Below are 18,773 nucleotides of genomic sequence, written 5' to 3'. Positions count from 1 at the left end.
CCACTAGCCCAGGTTGCTCCAAGCCCCGTCCAACCTGGCCTTGGACACTTCCAGGGATGGGGCAGCCACAGCTTCCCTGGGGAACCTGTGCCAGGGCCTCACCACCCTCACAGGGAAGAATTTCTTCCCAATATCCCACCTAACCCTTCTCTCTTTCAGTTTTAATCCATTCCCCCTTGTCCTGTCACTACATACTCTTGTGAAAAATCCCTCTGCATCTTTCCTGTAGGCTCCCTTCAGGTACTGGGAGGCCACTCAGGATGATCTGATACCATGCAGGACTCGTTTTTATCACAAATACTCCTCCTCATTTCTGTGCAGTCACGCTGGGACCCTCTGAGACAGATACTCTGAGACAAACACAGCACACTGTGACAGCAGCACATCTCCACAGCCTTACGAGCAAGCTAAAATATTGCAAATGAATTCAGAATTCGGGTCCCTTGCAGTGCTAGACAGGCCCTGCGTAAATAAAACACATCCTGTTCAATGACGTGATCCGTGACTGCTCCTCGCGTGCTGTTTGTTCCTTTAGCGTTTCCCCTTTTGCCTCTCGGTAGCTCTGTGAGGAGATGTCAGCCCTGAGTTCTGCCTGATTCCACTTGCCTGCGAGTAAAGCATGACACAGGTTTGTTATTCTGGGTCACTGGAATCAGCATCACCTCCAGGAGCAGAGCGCTCAGCAGAGCTTAGCTCTGAGCGTTGCTCTGCGAAGGTAGTGGTTGGTAACAACGCTATTAATAGAGAGCAGAAAGTTTTCTGTGCTCGAAGCAAAGGCAAAAGGAACATGATAAATTCAAAGAAAATATTGGAAACCAGATAAGAAATATGAAAGCTTTGGAAAGCACACAGTGCTTGATCCTCACTCCACACGAGGGTCTCCAGTGGCTGATGGGAACATGGAGGATTTCTTTTCCAGAGAGCACAGAACTGTCAGGGCTTTTGAAAAGGTTAATTTCTTCCTGGCTCCTTTGCTGACAGACTGCTCAGGAGACCCCAAAGCCAGCGGCCTTGGGGCAGCATCCTGTTGTTTTCACCCCTTGCCAGGTGCCAGCACCACCTGCATGGTGCCTGTCTCATCCAAGCCCTCACCCACTGGGATGCTTTGATACAAAGTCTTTCTTGGGACATTCAAATGCAGATCACTTGACTATGGAAGCAGCATCAAGGATATTCTCTTTTGGACCATATAACTTGTCCCTGCTGGGACAGGACTGGGCTGTGCCTTTGCAGCACTCAGGAAGGTGGAGTTCAGTACTTGCATATTGAGAAAATTCCATGATTCTCACAGTTGGTATTAAAACTTCTGTTCATTTCCGCAAGATGTAAGTTCAGCCTGAACAGTTCTGTTTCCCTCAAAACTCCTCCCTCTTCTACCAAGTGTCTCAAGCGCCGTTGGGTGGATGGAATGACACAGCACAGCCCTGCTACATCCCAAAATCTCGTTGGTGCTGTGGCCAGAGACATCTCCCAGGGTGCAGCTCCCGGCCAAATGCTTTTGAAGACACACTGCCAGGAGCACATTGGGATCTGCCCCAGGGGAACTCAGGGTGTTTTTCCGGAGTCAGGGTGCACCAAACTGGTGAGACTAGATTTTGCTCTGTGCACCTCTTACCTGTCTGTATAACACAGGGGGTGAGAACAAAGCCATAGGGCCAAACCCACAGGTAACACCAGTATTTACTATCATTCCATCGAAGCAGAGAGCACTGGGGAATGAGTTATTAAACATAAGCTATCCCAAGATGAATATTTTTTGAAAGTATCTTCTCCCTGGGAATATTCCTTGTGAGTGGTCCAAAGAATTATGTGTCCTTTTGAAAGAAGTCCTTTAAATTATATCCCAAGGCATGGATTCACAAGATTTATTTGCTTTAAGCTATGAAATTAAGTTTAACCAACATTTCAGACTGGTTATTTATGGGATATATTCCATCACACACTTACTGGTTTAGCAGTGCAGTAGATACTGGTGAGGGTCATGATTTTTCCTAAGCCTTTAATTTAGGCTATGAAGGATCCACATGCTTTGAACCCCCACAAAGGAGATTTGAAGTAATCTTAACAAATTATTTGTAAAAGCCAGATTGCAACCCATTTCCCTGCAGCTTCTCAATGCATCTCACTAGGAGCTGCCAAAATCAGAGGGAGGAAAAATGGACTCAGGCTGTGTCTTTGTCTCAGAGACTCTGAACACAACCACTGCAATCACAGCCCAGAGAGCAAACACCTTTGAGAAGTGTTTCCATTTTATTTTCCAGACCTTCTGTTCATCTCAGATCTGTGCCCCATTAACTGCCCTCTCACAGCACAGTCTTGCATCATGTGTATCTCATTTCTCAGTGACACCGTGGACCTTTACTGAGCTATGTTCACTATGTCCACTATGTCCCCTCTCACATTCCGGGACGGTGTCCGCTGTCACTGGACCGTCCCGCTGGATATCTCTGTGCTCTTGGTCCAGCAACTGGCTGAGATGGTGCTTTCCTCTTCAAGCATTGCAGCTGGGATAAGCTATACAAAAAGAATAAAAAGAGCAGTACCTATCCCAAGACAGCTAGGATGCTACAGATTAAGCTGCTTTGATTACAGTCACTAAATAGACTTTGGTTTTCCATCTGAAATACCAAAAGGAGTCTGTTGGAGACCCCTGAGTCCCTCAGGAGAGTTCATGCTCCTCTTACTACCCAGAATACAAGCTCTAAAAGGCTGCCACTGAAATCCAGGCCCCTGGAGCCTCTTGAGAATACTTTTCCTATAAAGCTGCAGAACCGTGAGCAAATAGCCTTGTATGATAACTCGGAGGTAGACGCGCAGGGGAGGTCGCTGAAAAAGTCTCGGAGAGTGAGGAAGAGTTAATCTCATGTCAGGAAGCTTGTTCTCAGTCTGCTTTGCCTGGAGGGGTGCCCATGGGGTGTCCTTCCCGTCTCCCAGCCCAGCAGCACCTGTGGTGTGAGCACGACCAAGCTGTGGGACATTTATGTCGGCTTCTTCGGCAGCTCCGCTGGACTCGGTGGCTGTGGTTCATCACTCTTGGTCTGGCTCGCAGGAGGGGGCCACGTGGTCTTCTGATGGAGGTGGCTGGAGAGGAGAAATAGGGGTTAGGTGGTCTGGGAGGAGGACACAGAGGACAACGTGAAGACAGCACTGGTTACTTGGGAAAGAAGAGGAGGCCACGGATCTTGCCTGGTTAGTGGTCTGTGCTGGCCATCTGTCTTGTCTGAAAATGCTTTTTATAACCTTGAAATTGTGGTTTTCAAATGTCTATTTTGTACCTAACTGAAGAACTGTGCTGGCAAGTCTTCAGTTTGAGCTAAGGTGATCAGCTCAGACAGTAGTAGGAGACATTTAGGTCTTAAAGTGCCCTTTCAGCAGATAACTTTAGGATACAGCTCTGTTAAATATAAGCCATTTAAGAGGTTTTAGGGAAATTTAAGGTTCAAACAAAACCATGTCATCCTGCTCTCCTTGGCCAGGGCTTGACAGCATCCTGATACCACAGCATGAAAGATTAACACATTCAGTGATGATTTTTCCCTTATGCATTACAAAAATGCCAGCTAGACAAGCCACAGAGCCACAAATCCCCATCTGGCCTGAAGGAATAACAACATTTTAGAAAACAAAAGAGAGATCCAGGAATTCACAGCATCCTTCACTGTACAGGGCAGGAAGTCTCTTGCTGTCTAGAAAGGGATGTATTTCTCTGACATGGCATCTGGAGGCCTCTATCTGATTAAAAGTTGTCAAGCAACAGTTTTGATTAAAAAAACTCCAACAAACAAAACAGGAATTTTTAGTATGCGCGTTGTCAAAATTACAGACCAGGGTTCTGACACCTACTCCTTGTAATTTGGGATTCCTTCAGCAGGCAGGCACTGGTCCTTATCCCATGGCAGAGCTGCAAATGGAAGCACACAGCCAAGTGTAAGTGAAGGGTTAGAAAACATGCCCAATGTGCTGCTACATTATGAACATTATGATAATTGCCCTTTAAATGAGGCAGGAACTTGGAAAATGCTGACACACTCATATGTCAGAGGTGCTCCTGACAGGCTACAATTATTTCCCTGAGAGAAATCCAGTGCTGGGCCATGGCCATGTTGAGTTGGTGAAGAGCATCAAAGAGCAAAGACCTGTTTGGGGCTGTTTGCTCACCTGGTCATGACACAAAGGAGATCAGAAACTCATTTGGTGTGGAAGGAGACAAGTGGGGCCAAATAACTGCTGCCAAGAATTGTTTATGGCTCATGGACTAGCTCAGAGTCCCAGTCTAGGGAAGTTAATCCAGACTCCCATGGAGCTGGATGGCTTTTCTCTGATTTTCTCATCAGTGTGGCTGGTTTGTACGCCAAGGAAATGGGGAGCTGACTGTTCCCTCTGCTCAGCATCGCTGCAGCCAGACCTGGATGGCACAAGGAAGGGTTGGATCCCTAGTTCAAAGCTATTGGAAAACTGGATGGGGTCCAGCAGTGGGAGCCCCAGGGCTCCTTACCTGCAAGGAGAGGCTGGGGAGGGCTGAGGGAGCTGGGTATGTCTGACCTGGCAAAGAGGAGGCCGAGAGGCCACAGCACTGCCTCTGCAGGGGCAGTGAGAAGGATGCTGGAGCCAAGCTGTTCTTGGCAGTGCAGACACTGTAACTGGGGGCAGTGGCCACATCCTGCCCTGGGGCAGTTCAGGCTGGGTGCTGGGAAAACCTTCCTCAGTGAAGGAACACATCACCCTGGAAGGCTGTGGATCAACACCCTGGGAGGCTGAACTAAAGCTGGCTAAAGCCACTGCAGATCCCATCTAGTGGGGTGGTCCTACCTGGGGCAGAAGATTTGACTCCTGATCTCCAGCAGTCCCTTTCAACCAGCATTTCTATGATTCTGTGAAACCACCCTCCTTCCTGATATTTTTTTTTTCACTTTCCTGTGGGCGTGAGCACAAGTGGCACCTTTGACTCCTTACCCTGCAAGTCTGCATTTCAGATTCCAAGATGAGTCACATGGATACAGGGAGGGCAATTCCATCTCTGTTTGCATGAGACAATCAGGTACATGTATGGGAGGTATGGCAAAAGTTGTGGAAGGTGGTGCAAACTATCCCTGACACTGACAGACATCCCTGAGACCTGCTTGGATTCAGGTTTCTCCAGTGAATTTAGTGCTTACCATCCTTGCTGGAGAGGATTGGTGCTAACAGTTCTTTAGCTTCTGACAGCAAGAGGTCAACAAGATCTGAAGATGGAAGAGATGTGTCTGAGACTGCATCTGTTTTATCCTCTTCTGTTGCATTGTTGACGCTTATAAATATGGAAAGTGCCATCAATACTTCTGTCATGGAAGGGTCATTGAAAATCCTGGCCAGCCTCTCATGAGGGATGTGCTACATAAATTCTGGATGTTCAGGGGGGATTGCATCTCAACCCCTCAGCGGCATGGGAGACTCTCTGTTAGACAGACTTGCACTGTTTTGTTACAGACAGATATCAAAGTATTCTTTAGAATTTCTCTAAAGTATTTTCCCCTCATTACATTAGAAATAACCATCCTGGACACTTAAAAACTGTTCTCCATCCTTCTTAAAACATGGTTTTTTAAAGGGGCTGGTCATCATCCATGGGACAGTGAGCTTTCAATGATTTAATCAGTTAAAAACACACAGAGAGTTGTGATACATTTATTCCCACATGGTAGGACATAGGTTCAGGCTGGGGGGGAGTCCAGGAGCCTAAGCTCTATTTCTGCAGCCATTCATGCAGTTGAGAGCCATGTGAAGCTCTTTGCTTACACTCATCTACTGTAACTGCTGATAAATAAGGATATATGCTTCTGGAGACAAAACCTGGTTTATGTGTGGAAAAGCAGGTGGGTCAAAATTCTGAAACAACCTTCTTAAGGTCTCTGCTAACAAAGCAACTTAACCAGAGCAGTGTTTCAGCAACTCATTCCCCAAAAAATCCTGAACAGAGGCCAACCCCCCCAGCACCAACCCACCAGCAGCCCCCAGATCATCTTTCTCCCATAGTTTCACTTCCAAAGCGTGTTTAGAAACTCTGGGTAGGTTACGTGTGAAGCACCTTCTCCTGAGAAAGGTCAGAAAAGGACATTTCATGTTGCTGTTCACCATTCCCAGGAGCCATCTCCTACCTTTTCTCATCTGGTAAATGACTGGGTGTGCTCAGGACCTTGTGAACGTTCTGCCATGCAACAAAAAAAAAAAAAAAAAAAAGAAAGAAAAAAAAAAGAAAAAAAAAAGATTTCAAACTTGTAGGACTGAATAATTCCTGAGAACAAACCCCATGGGTTTTTCCTGATGATCAGATTTAATATGACAGTAATCAGCTTCTGCTTATTCATTGCCCTTGAAGGGAATATCTCAAGGCCTTTTGCAGCTCAGGCAACATTTGCAGCCTATGCAAATCCACAGACACATCTGAATCCTGCATTTTAATGCCAGTGCTAAAATACATGAAATGCAACACAAAAATCCTCTTCCAAAGAACATTTTTGCAGGCTATATTTCAGCAAACCTTGATCACTGCTGCCAGCAATCCCTGGATTCTGGTTTGTACCTGCACGTGTAAGCTCTCATTACATACATGGGTCATGACTTCCCAGACACTACTGAGGGGTGGATGAAAAAGGAAGATATTTTGGTCCAGTGCTCAAAATCCTGTGATGTTTGACCCTGGGGTCAAGTTAAATACATTTCCAAAGTCTGACCCCAAACTGCACAGGCTCCAGCACGTAGTGCTGCCCGTCTGGAGGCATTTTAATTCTTCCTTCTCTGGAGCAGAGGACACAGCATCTACATTGCCTTTTGCTCCACTGTTTCCTCTTGATTTGAAGAGCTCTTGGGACAGGCCAGTAGAAGCCACAGCAGATACACTGAGGATTAGAGCCTCTCATACTGGCCAGTTTACTGATTACACACACTGGTATTCCCAATACAGTGAGTGAAGTGGAAGAACAGCCAATTAAAAGACTGAACCAATTGTGTGTGGGATTTTTCAGGAAATCTGGGGTTGGGGGGGAAGCACTGGAAGAACAAAACCACTCTTCAAGTTTGTAGAGAAGCAACCAGCAGCTCTACCCAGGGAAGGTTTGCAGGGATGATTTCAACAGCAGAGCTCCTGGAACAGCCTCAACCAGAACATCCCGGTGGGGCTGGTGAGCCAGGGAGAGCAGAGCCACCAGCAAAACCTGCCCCACGGAGCTGACATGGCTCTTAGGGATGTGAAGATATACGAGTTCATCCCCTGGTTCCTCTCAGCCAACAGACAGTGTCTTTTTAGGGTGAGGTAGGAAAAAAAAAACCCTCTTGCTTATGGAGCAGGAAGTTCATCGGACTTGCAAAGTGCCCCTTAAGGTGGGAGGCTGTAGGATGGCACAGCATCGAGGTGGCTCCACACCTCACCTGCACAAACAGGAGCAGTTTCCTATTGCAGATCTCCAGGCGCTTCCGTGAGACTTCTGATTTCCGTAGCTGGCCATCGGCCAGGGACAGCTGCCTCTTCAGCTCCAGGATGTCCTCCTGACACAGGGACACAGAAGGAAGAGAGAGGTGGTGGTGATGCTGCAGCCTTGGCTTTTGGAAGCACCAATTTATGACATTTGCCACACACAAAAGCAGCGTCCTTTGGGAAGGGACAGTGGGAATGATGCAAATTATAACACGGACCCAGAGAGCATGTTGGCCCTGGGGTCACACACAACAAATGATCTATGTGCTATTTCATTTTCTCCTGTATAAAAAGAAGGAGGGGAACCTTAGTTGTGGCTGCCCCATCCCTGGAAGTGTTCAAGGCAAGGTCTGATGGGGCTCTGAGCAACCTGGTCTTGTGGAAGGTGTCCCTGCCCACGGCAGGGTGGAATGAGATGAGCTTCAAGGCTCCTTCCAGCCCAAACCATTCCATGACTCTCTGAACCCACAGAGGGTCTGTAAGGTTGTGGGGCTTTCCCAGGCTGGGGGGTTGCATTACCTCTATTTCAGAGACGTGTTTTGCTTTCTTCCCTGCCAGCTGCATCTTCAGTTCTGCAATTTCAGCTTCCAGCAAGTGGATCACTTCCTCGTAGTCCTGCTCGGCGCTGTGGGCCTGTCTCTGCACCACCTCGGCCATCTGCAGCTTGTTGTGCAGCGTCCGGTTCTCGGAGAGGAACCCCAGAGCTTTCTGGAAGCAGTGAGAAGTTCTGGTGAACTCACCACATCCCCCTCAGCTGCCAACCACCAAACTCATCCTAAGGGCCCCAGAAACCCCTTCACTAACCTGGTTCAGCCTCTGAAGCTCATCTTCCATTGACTTCTTGCTGTTCTCCACCTCCTTCAGGAGAGACTACAGCAAATATTTTCACTGGGTTAGCAGCAACAAGTGACAGGACGTTCTCTAGAAAATGCCCTGGTCTTGTAGCCCCTACCCACCAGAATATTATTTTACAGAGGGAGTTCTGTGCACTCTCCCCACCACAGGGAAAGCTTTTTTGGCCTGTGAACTGCAGGTCTGCAGAAACCCCCTTGGACACAAGCATGGTGCTGACAGCCTCACTGGGGATCTGCAGCCAAGAGAGGGTGGGAGCCCAGGTGGTTCCTTCTGTTTATCATGGACTTGAATGACTCGTGAGGCACTCTTTGGTATTTTTAAATATATTAACTCTTCTAGGAAGGGACTGCAGACTTTGAGTACAAACAAGGTTTTGTTTGAAGTTGAGAGTGAGAAAGAGGCAATTAAGGAGAGTAGAGGGTGAGAGGCTCCTCTGTGACAAGGAATGCACAGAATGCAAACTGGCGACTCCTCAAGAGGAACAGGCCACACCATTACCCCGTGGACAACCTCAAGAGAAGGCCCCAGCCAGGAAAGCTGCTCCACCTTGAGCCGTCGGACTTCGTGCCGCAGATCCGTCATCTCCAGCTGCAGCTGCTCCAGGTCCTCGCTGCCATTGCAGTTGAGAGAGTCAAAGGTCTGCAAGGAGAGGGACAGACTCATCACACATCCAATCCAAACCACTTCAGGAAGGAGTCAGCGTTTTTATGCAAAAGATAAAAATGCACATTAAATAATTCAACACCAGGGGTTTTTTTTCACACCACAGGATTTCACTCTCTGATCCCTGTCATTGTTCAATAGTTGTCTTACAGTGAATTTTCATTTTGTGAACCAAATGAAATTAGCTAATATTGATTAATTACGGCTATTTTTCCTTCTGCATCACTGCCAAGCTGTTTCCTCATATTATCCCATAGATGTTATTATTTCCTTATTAAAAATGAGTAGTTTGAGGTCTTTTATAGAATTTCCTATAATCAAAATGATTAATGCATAGTTCTGCCTTCTCTTTATAACTCTAGGACAATCAGAAAATGGCAATTTAGCTTTTCCCATCTCAGAATTCCATGGATTTCACAAAGAAGAGCTTTGGACTGACTGACCGGGGAATGAAAAGCTGATGTATCCAGCAAATTGGCCACTTCGTGCTGTGTGAAGAGCATGGAGTTGGAATCCAGACCAGCCTCGTCCAGCTCCTCCTGCATCAGATCCCTGAGTGCTTGGAGAACATCTGTGAGAAACAAGCAGTTTTTACCAGGCTAAAAGAGAAAAGTGTTTTGTGTTAGGAGAAAATGCCACTGATTTTGGGGCACCACTGATGCCAATCAGAGAGGGTTTGGAGATGCCAAACAGTCCTCTCTAACACTCCCAGGTTCCTCAGCAATCCCATCAAGCTTAAATGAGTTGTTGGCAATCTTTATCAGACTCTTGTTTCTTATCCAATTGAAAAAAAACTACTTTTAAAACCCAAAACCCCCAGATATTTTCAGAGGGGAATTTTCATGATTGTGGTTCTGGGAGTTTTAAAACTTCAAGCCAAACCTGCATTTCCCTGACCTGCACCTGCCTCCTGCTGCCATTTCTCATGTTGCTGATTTAAACAAAAGTCAACTCGGTGAGTTCAGCACTTAGAAAAGGTGTTAAATTGACAAGTCTGAAAATCCAGATTCATTTTGCTTTCAGATGTGAAAGAAAGCAAGACAAGAGGGGCTGTGTGGGACAGATGGGAGCCATCAGGGAGGTGGCACCTGAATGCCAGAGCCTCCAGTCACAGAATCACAGAATCATGGAATGGCTTGGGCTGGAAGGGACCTTAAAGATCATCCCATTCCACCCCCTGCCATGGGCAGGGACACCTTCCACTAGCCCAGGTGAATCCAAGCCCCATCCAACCTGGCCTTGGACACTCCAGGGATGGGGCAGCCACAGCTTCTCTGGGCAACCTGTGCCAGGGCCTCCCCACCCTCACAGCCAACAATTCCTTCCCAAAATACCATCTAACCCATCTAAGCCATTCCCCCTTGTCCTGTCCCTCCATCCCTTGTCCCCAGTCCCTCTCCAGCTCTCCTGGAGCCCCTTTAGGCCCTGGAAGGGGCTCTCAGGTCTCCCTGGAGCCTTCTCTTCTCCAGGTGAACCCCCCCAGCTCTCCCAGCCTGGCTCCAGAGCAGAGGGGCTCCAGCCCTTGGAGCATCTCCGTGGCCTCCTCTGGACTCTCTCCAACAGCTCCACGTCCTTGTGCTGTTGGTTCCCCCATATCTGGAGGCAGCTCTGCAGGGGGGTCTCACCAGAGGGGCAGAGGGGCAGAATCCCCCCTCCCCTGCTGCCCACGCTGTGGGATCAGCCCAGGGCCCGGGGGGTTTCTGGGTCCCAGCACACACAGCCAGGGCATGTCCAGCCTCTCACCCACCAGCACCCCCAGATCCTTCTCCCAGAACTGCTCTCCATCCGTTCTCTGCCCAGCCTGGATCCATGCTCTGGATTGCCCTGACCCAGGTGCAGAACCTTGCACTTGACCTTGTTGAACCTCATGAGGTTTGCACAGGCCTCATGTGGTTTTGTGTCCCAGCCCTCACTCTGCACAAAAACATTGGTCCAAGTTGCCTTGTGTCTGTTCTGTCTGGTGGGGACATTGCTGATGGCTTTGTATTTTTACTAAGAACCTTCTGGGGAGCAGACTTTGTGGGTCAGACATGCTCTGGCAGGTCATGGAAAGCAGAGCTGGCTTTTATTTTCTGTGTGTCCTCTGGTCAGCTCCTGCTTGGAAAGCTGGGATTTTAAGTGAGCCCTTGCAGCAACTTTTATTTTAGTCTGATTTTACATCTGATAGGACAAGGGGAATGGCTTTAAACTGAAAGGTAGGTTTAGATTAGATGTTAAGAAGAAATTCTTCCCTGTGAGGGTGGGGAGGCCCTGGCACAGGTTGGCCAGAGAAGCTGTGGCTGCTCCATCCCTGGAAGTGTCCAAGGCCAGGCTGGACAGGGCTTGGAGCAACCTGGGCTAGTGGAAGGTGTCCCTGCCCTTGGCAGGGGGTGGAATGAGATGAGCTTTAAGGTCTCTTCCAACCCAAACCACTCTGTGATTCTACCAAATGCCTTTTTTTGTGTTTGTGACTTTTCTTAACTGTTTCGAGGCTCCATCAGTGCCCAGGCAGGGTCTCACCTGCTGCCTCTCTCCTTTCTTATCTGCCAGCAAAGCTCCCCAGACCCAGCCCAGGTCCCACTCACCTCCGTAGGCCACCGTCCCCTGCGAGTCCGTGGTCAGGCTCTGCCGCAACTGCCTCTTCTTCTCCTCGGTCACATCCAGGCCAAGGTACCGCAGAACCTTGAGCAGAAACAAGGAGCCTTTAAAAAGAAAAATACTGGAAAAGCAACTCTTTGGAGTAAGCACTGGGAAGACACTTGGTGCTGGGTTTCTCCTGGAGGTGGCTCTCCAGAAGGCATCTCCCAAAGAAGCAGGCTTTGGTTGGGTTTCCAGTCTCTCCTTTCCTACATGTGCACAGAAATGTCTGTTCCTGAAGACAGGGACATGTTCACGTCCTTCCAAGAACGTTCTCTACAGACTGCAGTCAGATTTGCAGCTCTGATGAGCTGTCAGGGCTTTTATTCATAGCCAGTGGAGTTTAGCAAGGTTCATCTGGAAAGAGCTTGGCCTCTCCTCTCCTTTCTCTTGCTGCCTGGGAATTGTGTTTAGGACCAGGAAGATAAAAGCTCTTCTCAGAGTATTTCCCATGGTGAGAGGAGACATTCAAACATTTTGCTTCTCCGCTTCATCTTTTGCCCTCTCATTACTCCTGATGCCCTGACTTCTACTGATATTTATCAGTTGAACCCCAGGGCACCACAGAGAGCAGATAAACCTGTGCAAGCCCCACTTCACTGCAGCGACTAAAAGCTTTTAAAGGACGAAGTGGAGCCCAGCAGACCCTGGGAAAGAGCTGGAATGAACCACTGCCCTGTCCAGGCTGCACACACAGCTCCTGCTCAGCTCCTCACACCAGGCCCCCTGGGAAGGGGCGGGCGATGAATCCTCGCTCACGTTTCCATCACGAGCGAGTCCCTGGGACCCGTCTGGTCTCTCACTGCTGCTCCTGTGCCCCCTGTGCAAGGCAGTGCTGCAGGCTCCCAGGCCGGCTCCCACACTTTGGGGTGCTGGGTGGCTTGGCCACCCCAAAACCACCCCAGGCTGTGCCTGTCGGTGCCACCCCCCGACCCTGTCACCGCTGCAGTGCCCGTGTGTAACACGGGCTTTCGAAAGGCGGAACCCGGCGTCCCACTCCTCCTACCCAGAGGAGCTGCTCCGTACCTACGACGGGCGGGGGTCGCTGCAAAATGCGGGCCTAAATCCCGCTGTAGGAGAATTGGGCAGGCTTAGAGGAGTTCTGCCCTCCCGGGAGGTGGGAGCACCGAGGGCGAGCTCTGGGCCGCCGTCAGGTGGCAGCAGAAGTTCGTCACATCGGGGCCACCGCGGTGTCCCCCGGCACCGAGGGACCCTGCCCGAGGGACCCTGCTCCCGCTGTCCCCCCCGAACCCCAGCAGAACCCGGGGGGACATGCACCCCAAACCAGACAGGGACACGGCCCCCCAGGGCACTCTGCCCTTCACCGGGTCTCGGTGAGCAAGTGGGCAGCTCTGCTCTCTGCCCGTAGAGCGGGTTCTCCATAAAATGCTGAAAGAATTAGCGGTTCTAGCTGGATCCCCGATGACATGTCTCCTATCTCAGCCTCTCCTCGCCCCCACCAGGCTGCCCGTGGTCACCCCAGCAGCAACGGCAGCACCAAATATTTGTAGTCCAAGGGAGGTGTGAATGCCAGGAGAAGACTTCTGGAGCCCCCCAGAGCACTGAGAAATAGCCAAGAGGAGACAAGGTGTGTCCAAATTCCCCTTTGGACACAGTCAGGATATTCCACTACTCCTTCTTCCTTTTTACCTTCGGAGGCTGGAGTCAACCTCCAGCACTCTCAGCTGAAGAGAGGAAGGGCTATTTCCTGCATAGCTCACCTTGCTTTGGGAAGAGGGACCCATTCTACTTACCAGTTCCAGTTTCCCATCCTTGAGCCGGATATGGGGATCCAGTGCTACTTTTGGTTTGGTGCCTGAAGCTGCTTTGTGATTAGATGCTGAAGCAGGTGCTGAAAAATCAAAAATAAATGTTAATGGGGGAGCATTTGGTAGAAGAAAGAGATGTCTGCAAAGCAAACTTAGAACTCTGATTATATGAAATATTATGTGTGTGCAGCAGGACGAAAATCAAAGTTCAGGATTTATTGAATCCAGTTCTGAAAGGCTGAACTAGGCCACTCTTGGAAAGATAGGATATTGGGGCAAACCCTTCTGAAACTGGGTTTCTGCATGGTTTAAAAAGGGATGTTTCATCCAAGGACCTTGGACTGCAAAAATAGCACTTTGGAAATTTCCAGTCACAGAGTTTTGTGGAGTCTTGGGGCCTGCAGTTGTGGTGAGCTGTGAAAAAAAAGAATTAAACAAAATCTGCCTGGTTCTCATCTGCTCTAACTGATTAAGCAAAACTGAAGCAATTCATGACACCCATGGGAATGGACAGATTAAAAGCAATGTGGAAAAACACCACTGCAAGATTTTTTTCCCTCTTCAAGACTGCAAAAATCCTTTAGCCCTTTTCCCCTCTGTTGGGCAGGCAGAGTGTTTTGGGTAGAAGGAGCCACATGCATGGTGAGGTGGCCACAAAGGGAGAAAGAGGCAGAAAGAGCAGCTGCTGTGCTGGGGAAAAGCTGTTGTGAGCTGGAAGATCCAGTTGGCTCAGCACTGCTGCACAGCTGAAAGGGTCCAGAGCAAAGCCCTGCCCCTCCACCCCTGGAGGGATCCTCACCTTTTCCATTATGATTAGCCCTTGTCTGTGAGGAACCAGGATATTCCCTGGGAAAGCACTGCAGAAGGCATTGCCTGCTGGGGACAACCCACCAGAGACCAGAAAGGTGCAGGATTGCTGTGCCTGCCCCTGCCCACCCTCAAACCCTCAGCCCAGGTGATAAAATTCCTTCTCATGCCAGTGGCCCGAGATCTGCCCAGGAAGCAATTCCTTCTGTCTGCCTGGGATCTGATTAACACCATGGGAGGCCCCTCTTTGCCAAGTAACTCCACTCCTCTGGAATCTCTGGATCACTTCTCCCCACACCCCCCGACCATCAGGGCAGGGCCCAGTGCAAGAGGAAGGAGCAGCAGAGGTGCTGCACAAATGTGATCCTCCTGATCCAGGGATCCATGTACTCTGCCAGAGCTGGGAGCAGCAAGAGGTAACAACTGGGTTTGCTGGACTGGCCACCAACACTTCCCTCTCCAAGTTCAAGGGTGGAGCCATCACCCTTCCCAGCTTGGCTAATCAGGATTAGCTCTGGGTGGCTTTGCTGTCAGCCCTGGACATGGAGACATCCAGGGCATCCACCAGGCACCCAGAGACCGGCAGGCACTGGCCCAGGCTCCAAGCCTGACTGCTGCTCTTTCAAAGCCAGTTGTCTGTTTTCATGGGTGGCAACACTGACACGAAGCCTCCTCAGCATTTCACAGTAAAAACCTGGTGGGATCAATCTCCCAGCTAAATCAGGCAGTGATTAGGTCACTGCTTTTGCTGGATTGCTCTGTCCCCATCCCTGGCAGTGCTGGCTCTCCGTGGTGGCCACCTGAGAGCCCACCTGACACCTGCAGGACCCTCAGGGCAAGGAGGACAGAGCAAATCCCTGTCCCAGGGCCTCTCCAGAGGAGCATGGAAGACAGAGCTAGAGCCTGTTGAGTTGCCCAAGGTGGCACAGGCACCCTGGAAGCAGAGCTGGCACACACCCAGCCCAGCACCGGCTGCTCCATCTGCCACCGATCCCAGGTAGGGACTGAACACGATTCGCCTCCAGTGCTTGCTCTCAGCCTTCCAGATGGGAATTACAACAAGGCACAGGGATTTGTAAGCAGAGCCACTGCCCTGGCAGCACGTGGGGAAGGATTTGAGGCTGCAAGAAGGATGGGCAGCACTTGCTGGAGACTCATTGGCAAAGCCTATCTTTGCCTCGGGGCAGGAGAACATTCCTGTCACAGGGATATGGGGTATTTTGGAGGAGGTTGTCTCCCTGGGCTCTGGGTCACAGAGGTTATGGAGGTTTCCTGCCATTCCTAAGGGATCTGGGAAGCTGCAGGGTGATTTGAGTTCACCTCCACTGCTGCCACCCTGTTGGGTGAACAGAGTCGGTCTCTCCACAAAAGGTAAGAGCTCAGTAGACCCAGAGCAGGGAGAAAAAACACAGCATGGAAAATAAGCAAAAAGTGAAGTTTGGATGTAGAGAGGAGTCTGATTTAGCCACATCCAGAAGCCATTTCCCAGTTTGGCCGACTGAGGGCATCCTTACTGCCTGTTCAGCACCAGGGTTGGTGTGTATGTCACCACTGTCACTGACTGCCTGGTGTCACACTGAGTGTCCGAGGACCCCCCATTCCAGTCAGAGGGAATGTGGCCTGTGATGGGACCTGCTGAATGTCTGACATGGGCAAAGGCACTGCTGCAAACGAACCAAAGGCTGAGAGGGGAAGAATTTATGAACTGTGAATACCTCAGTCCTTGAATGCCTTAGTAAAGAGTTTTGCTACTTTGGGCAAACATGGACATAGTTACTACTCGTTGAATAAGCCAAGCTGCTGCCTTCCCTCTCTCTGAGCAGGCTGAGTCTCGTTATCACCCCATTAAATGCCACTACAGCAGTATAAACACTGATAAAAAAATGTAGTGATAGGACAAGGGGGAATGGCTTCCCACTGCCAGAGGACAAGGTTAAATAGGATATTGGAATGGAATTTTTCCCTGTGAGGGTGGTGAGGCCCTGGCACAGGTTGCCAGAGAAGCTGTGGCTGCCCCATCCCTGGGAGTGTCCAAGGTCAGGTTGGACGGGGGTTGGAGCAACCTGGGCTGGTGGAAGGTGTCCCTGCCCATGGCAGGGGGTGGGATGAGATGGGCTTTAAGGTCCCTTCCAACCCAAACCAGTTTGGGATTCTGTGATTTTATAATTTCATCATCCTGAGCTTGAGGAGCCACAGCTGTTTGTCCCCCACACAAGGAGAGTGGTTGAGCAGGACTCTTACCTGAGACCGTAAGCTCTGGTGGGCAAATGTCCGGTGACAAAGAAGGCACAGGAAAAGGATTTTCACGTCTATTCTAGAAAAACAAGACAAAATAGCACAGACAGTCACTAAGAAGAATCTGCTGGTGTTAAAAAGAGCAGAAGATAGAGGTGTTCAAGAGAGAGCCACCCAACTGGCCCATGAAGGCACCACATGTGCAGATGGGCCAGAAGAGACTCCGGGGGTTTTCTGGGAGCATCTGGTACAGGAATGTTCCTGAGCCATCCCAAGACTTCTGGTCACACACAGACAAATCTGTCCTTAATGTAACTGTGACTGAGAGCTGATGCTGAATTTGGCCTTGTCTGGTTTCTGCACAGAGGTTCTCCCTAAAGCTCTGTGTCCAACCCACCAGTGAGGGCCCGAGTAATCTGACCACAGTAGGTGTAATATTTACCCCAAACACAAAATTACCACAGTGAGCTGTGGGTAAAGGATCCGACCATACCACTCAGCTACAGCTCTAGGGCCTGCTGCTGCTTTTCATAAGCACTTCCCAGCCTGGTGCACCCAAAAGAAACACGCAGATGACATTTGTGCAAGTCTATGTTTCCACAGGGCTGGAAAGAGATGTTTTGTGAATGATCTTGTATGAAAGGAACATCCAGCTGGCCTCTTCCTTTTGCCAAAAAACCCACTCTTTCCTCACTGTTTGCCTGCTTTTGCATTCAGACTGTACCTGTGAGTAAGAATTGTGTCTCAGATCTATCAAGGCTACAATAAAATGAAATAAAATCAGACTTTCCAAAGGAAGGGTGTGATTGCTACTTATGTCCACAGGTAGAAAATATTCTGGATTGCAAGAAAACAGGGGATTAAGGAGTTTGGTCCCAGAACTTTAAACTTTTTTCTTTAAAGGGGTTTTGTTATTTTGCTCACAGCCAAACAGACATGAGGGAAAGGAACTTCTAAAGGAAACTTCTGAGGGAGAGGGCAGAGGGTACACCTGGCATGGCACCAGCCCAGGAGAGGAGCAGAAATGCACAGAATCCAGACAGAGACCTAAAGAATCGTGAGGATTGTGTGTCCAAGCACACACAGCTGGAGCACTTGTCTCTGCCAACCCAACGTGGAGCTCGGCCTCCCAGGGGGAATGAGCCTGGCTTATCATTAGAGCAGTCAGGAGCAGCAATGGGCTGCGTAGGAACGCTCTGGATCCATCCTCATCAGAGGGCTTGAAGAATAAAGGGTTGTTCCTGCCTTTGGGTAGGAGCCAGCCTAGATCAAACTGACTCCAGAGATCCCTTCCAGCTCTATGACTGGAGTGGAATGAGATGCAGGTTGCTATCCACAGAAGGGTTTTGTTTTTGAAACCCTGAGACTCCTGGAACAGGTCTGAATGCAGGCCCTGGAGATGAAATTCCTCTCATTACCTCCACAGATCCTTCTCTGTCTCAAACCCAAGAGAGAAGAAATTATTTCAAATTTAAAATACCTGCCTGTAAAACAGGGCCACGTGTATCAGTATTACAGACTTTCCACTGTCCCAAAATATTGCCAGGGAGTCCCTAAAGATGAATTTTCTGATCAAAGAAAGGTCACAGGATCTGTGCTGTGAGATATGAACTTCAGCCTACCTCTGGGGACCTCACGTGGACCTTGAGCCTGCAGGAGCTCAGGCCGTTTCCCACAGCCTTCGGAGGTGGTGATGGGATGTTGTTGTGCACTGACAGTCCAGGATGTAACCGTCCCCTCCCAGGAATAAAGGCCACTTCTGTGCTTCCCTCGTGTCTTAAACAAACAGCAAATACAGGACATCTTATTAACAAAACAAAAGGGACAAAGCTGCAGAACTTCCATGCCCTGGTTCTGTCTCCAGGGTAATCTCACTTAAGCCCGTGCAGCCTCCACCAGCGCAGCTGGATCTGCACCAGCTCTGTTCCATAGATTCATAGAATCATGGAATCATTAAGGTTGGAAAACACCTCTAAGATCATCAAGTCCAACCCTTAACCCATCACTGCCAAGGCCACCACTAAACCATGTCCCCAAGTGCCACATTTACGTGTTTTTTGGGCACTGACAGGGATGGTGATTCCACTACTGCCCTGGGCAGCCTGTGCCAGGGCTTTACAACCCTTTCCATGAAGAAATTTTTCCTAATATCCAATCTAAACCTCCCCTGGCACAACTTGAGGCCTTTGTCTCTTTTTCCATCAGCTGTTACTTGGGAGAAGACACCGACACCCACCTGGCTCCACCCTCCTTTACAGATCAACAAGGTCTCTCCTGAGCCTCCTTTTTTATGGTTTTTGAACTTCAGTTCTGCTGCAGAACTCTGCTGGGCAGTGATAGGAGATATTCATGAGGTCCAGAACATTGGGAAGGTCTGG

At 49.5% G+C, this 18,773-nt stretch overlaps 1 protein-coding gene across 1 annotated transcript in view; it reads right to left on the bottom strand.

Annotated features, from left to right (window-relative positions):
* Positions 1–1,793: 1,793 nt before the first annotated feature.
* The window catches only part of LOC108638724 (syntaxin-binding protein 4-like), a 38,659-nt gene continuing 21,679 nt past the window's right edge, over positions 1,794–18,773 (bottom strand). The window contains exons 11-23 of the mRNA XM_029957877.1: positions 18,018–18,171; positions 16,402–16,474; positions 13,339–13,436; positions 11,533–11,629; positions 9,412–9,539; positions 8,852–8,944; positions 8,255–8,320; positions 7,970–8,158; positions 7,405–7,521; positions 6,135–6,184; positions 5,157–5,287; positions 3,844–3,901; positions 1,794–3,081 (exon numbers count right to left, since the gene is read on the bottom strand). Of these exons, the coding sequence (XP_029813737.1) occupies positions 2,979–3,081; positions 3,844–3,901; positions 5,157–5,287; positions 6,135–6,184; positions 7,405–7,521; positions 7,970–8,158; positions 8,255–8,320; positions 8,852–8,944; positions 9,412–9,539; positions 11,533–11,629; positions 13,339–13,436; positions 16,402–16,474; positions 18,018–18,171 (1,357 nt within the window). The 3' untranslated portion in view covers positions 1,794–2,978. The remainder of the gene's footprint in view (positions 3,082–3,843; positions 3,902–5,156; positions 5,288–6,134; positions 6,185–7,404; positions 7,522–7,969; positions 8,159–8,254; positions 8,321–8,851; positions 8,945–9,411; positions 9,540–11,532; positions 11,630–13,338; positions 13,437–16,401; positions 16,475–18,017; positions 18,172–18,773) is intronic.

The sequence above is a fragment of the Manacus vitellinus genome, unplaced genomic scaffold (genome assembly GCF_001715985.3).
Source record: "Manacus vitellinus isolate BGI_N305 unplaced genomic scaffold, ASM171598v3 scaffold_12_pilon, whole genome shotgun sequence".
NCBI lineage: Eukaryota > Metazoa > Chordata > Aves > Passeriformes > Pipridae > Manacus > Manacus vitellinus.
The sequence above is the reverse complement of the archived record's forward strand: the minus strand, read 5'-3'. Positions and strand labels throughout refer to the sequence as shown.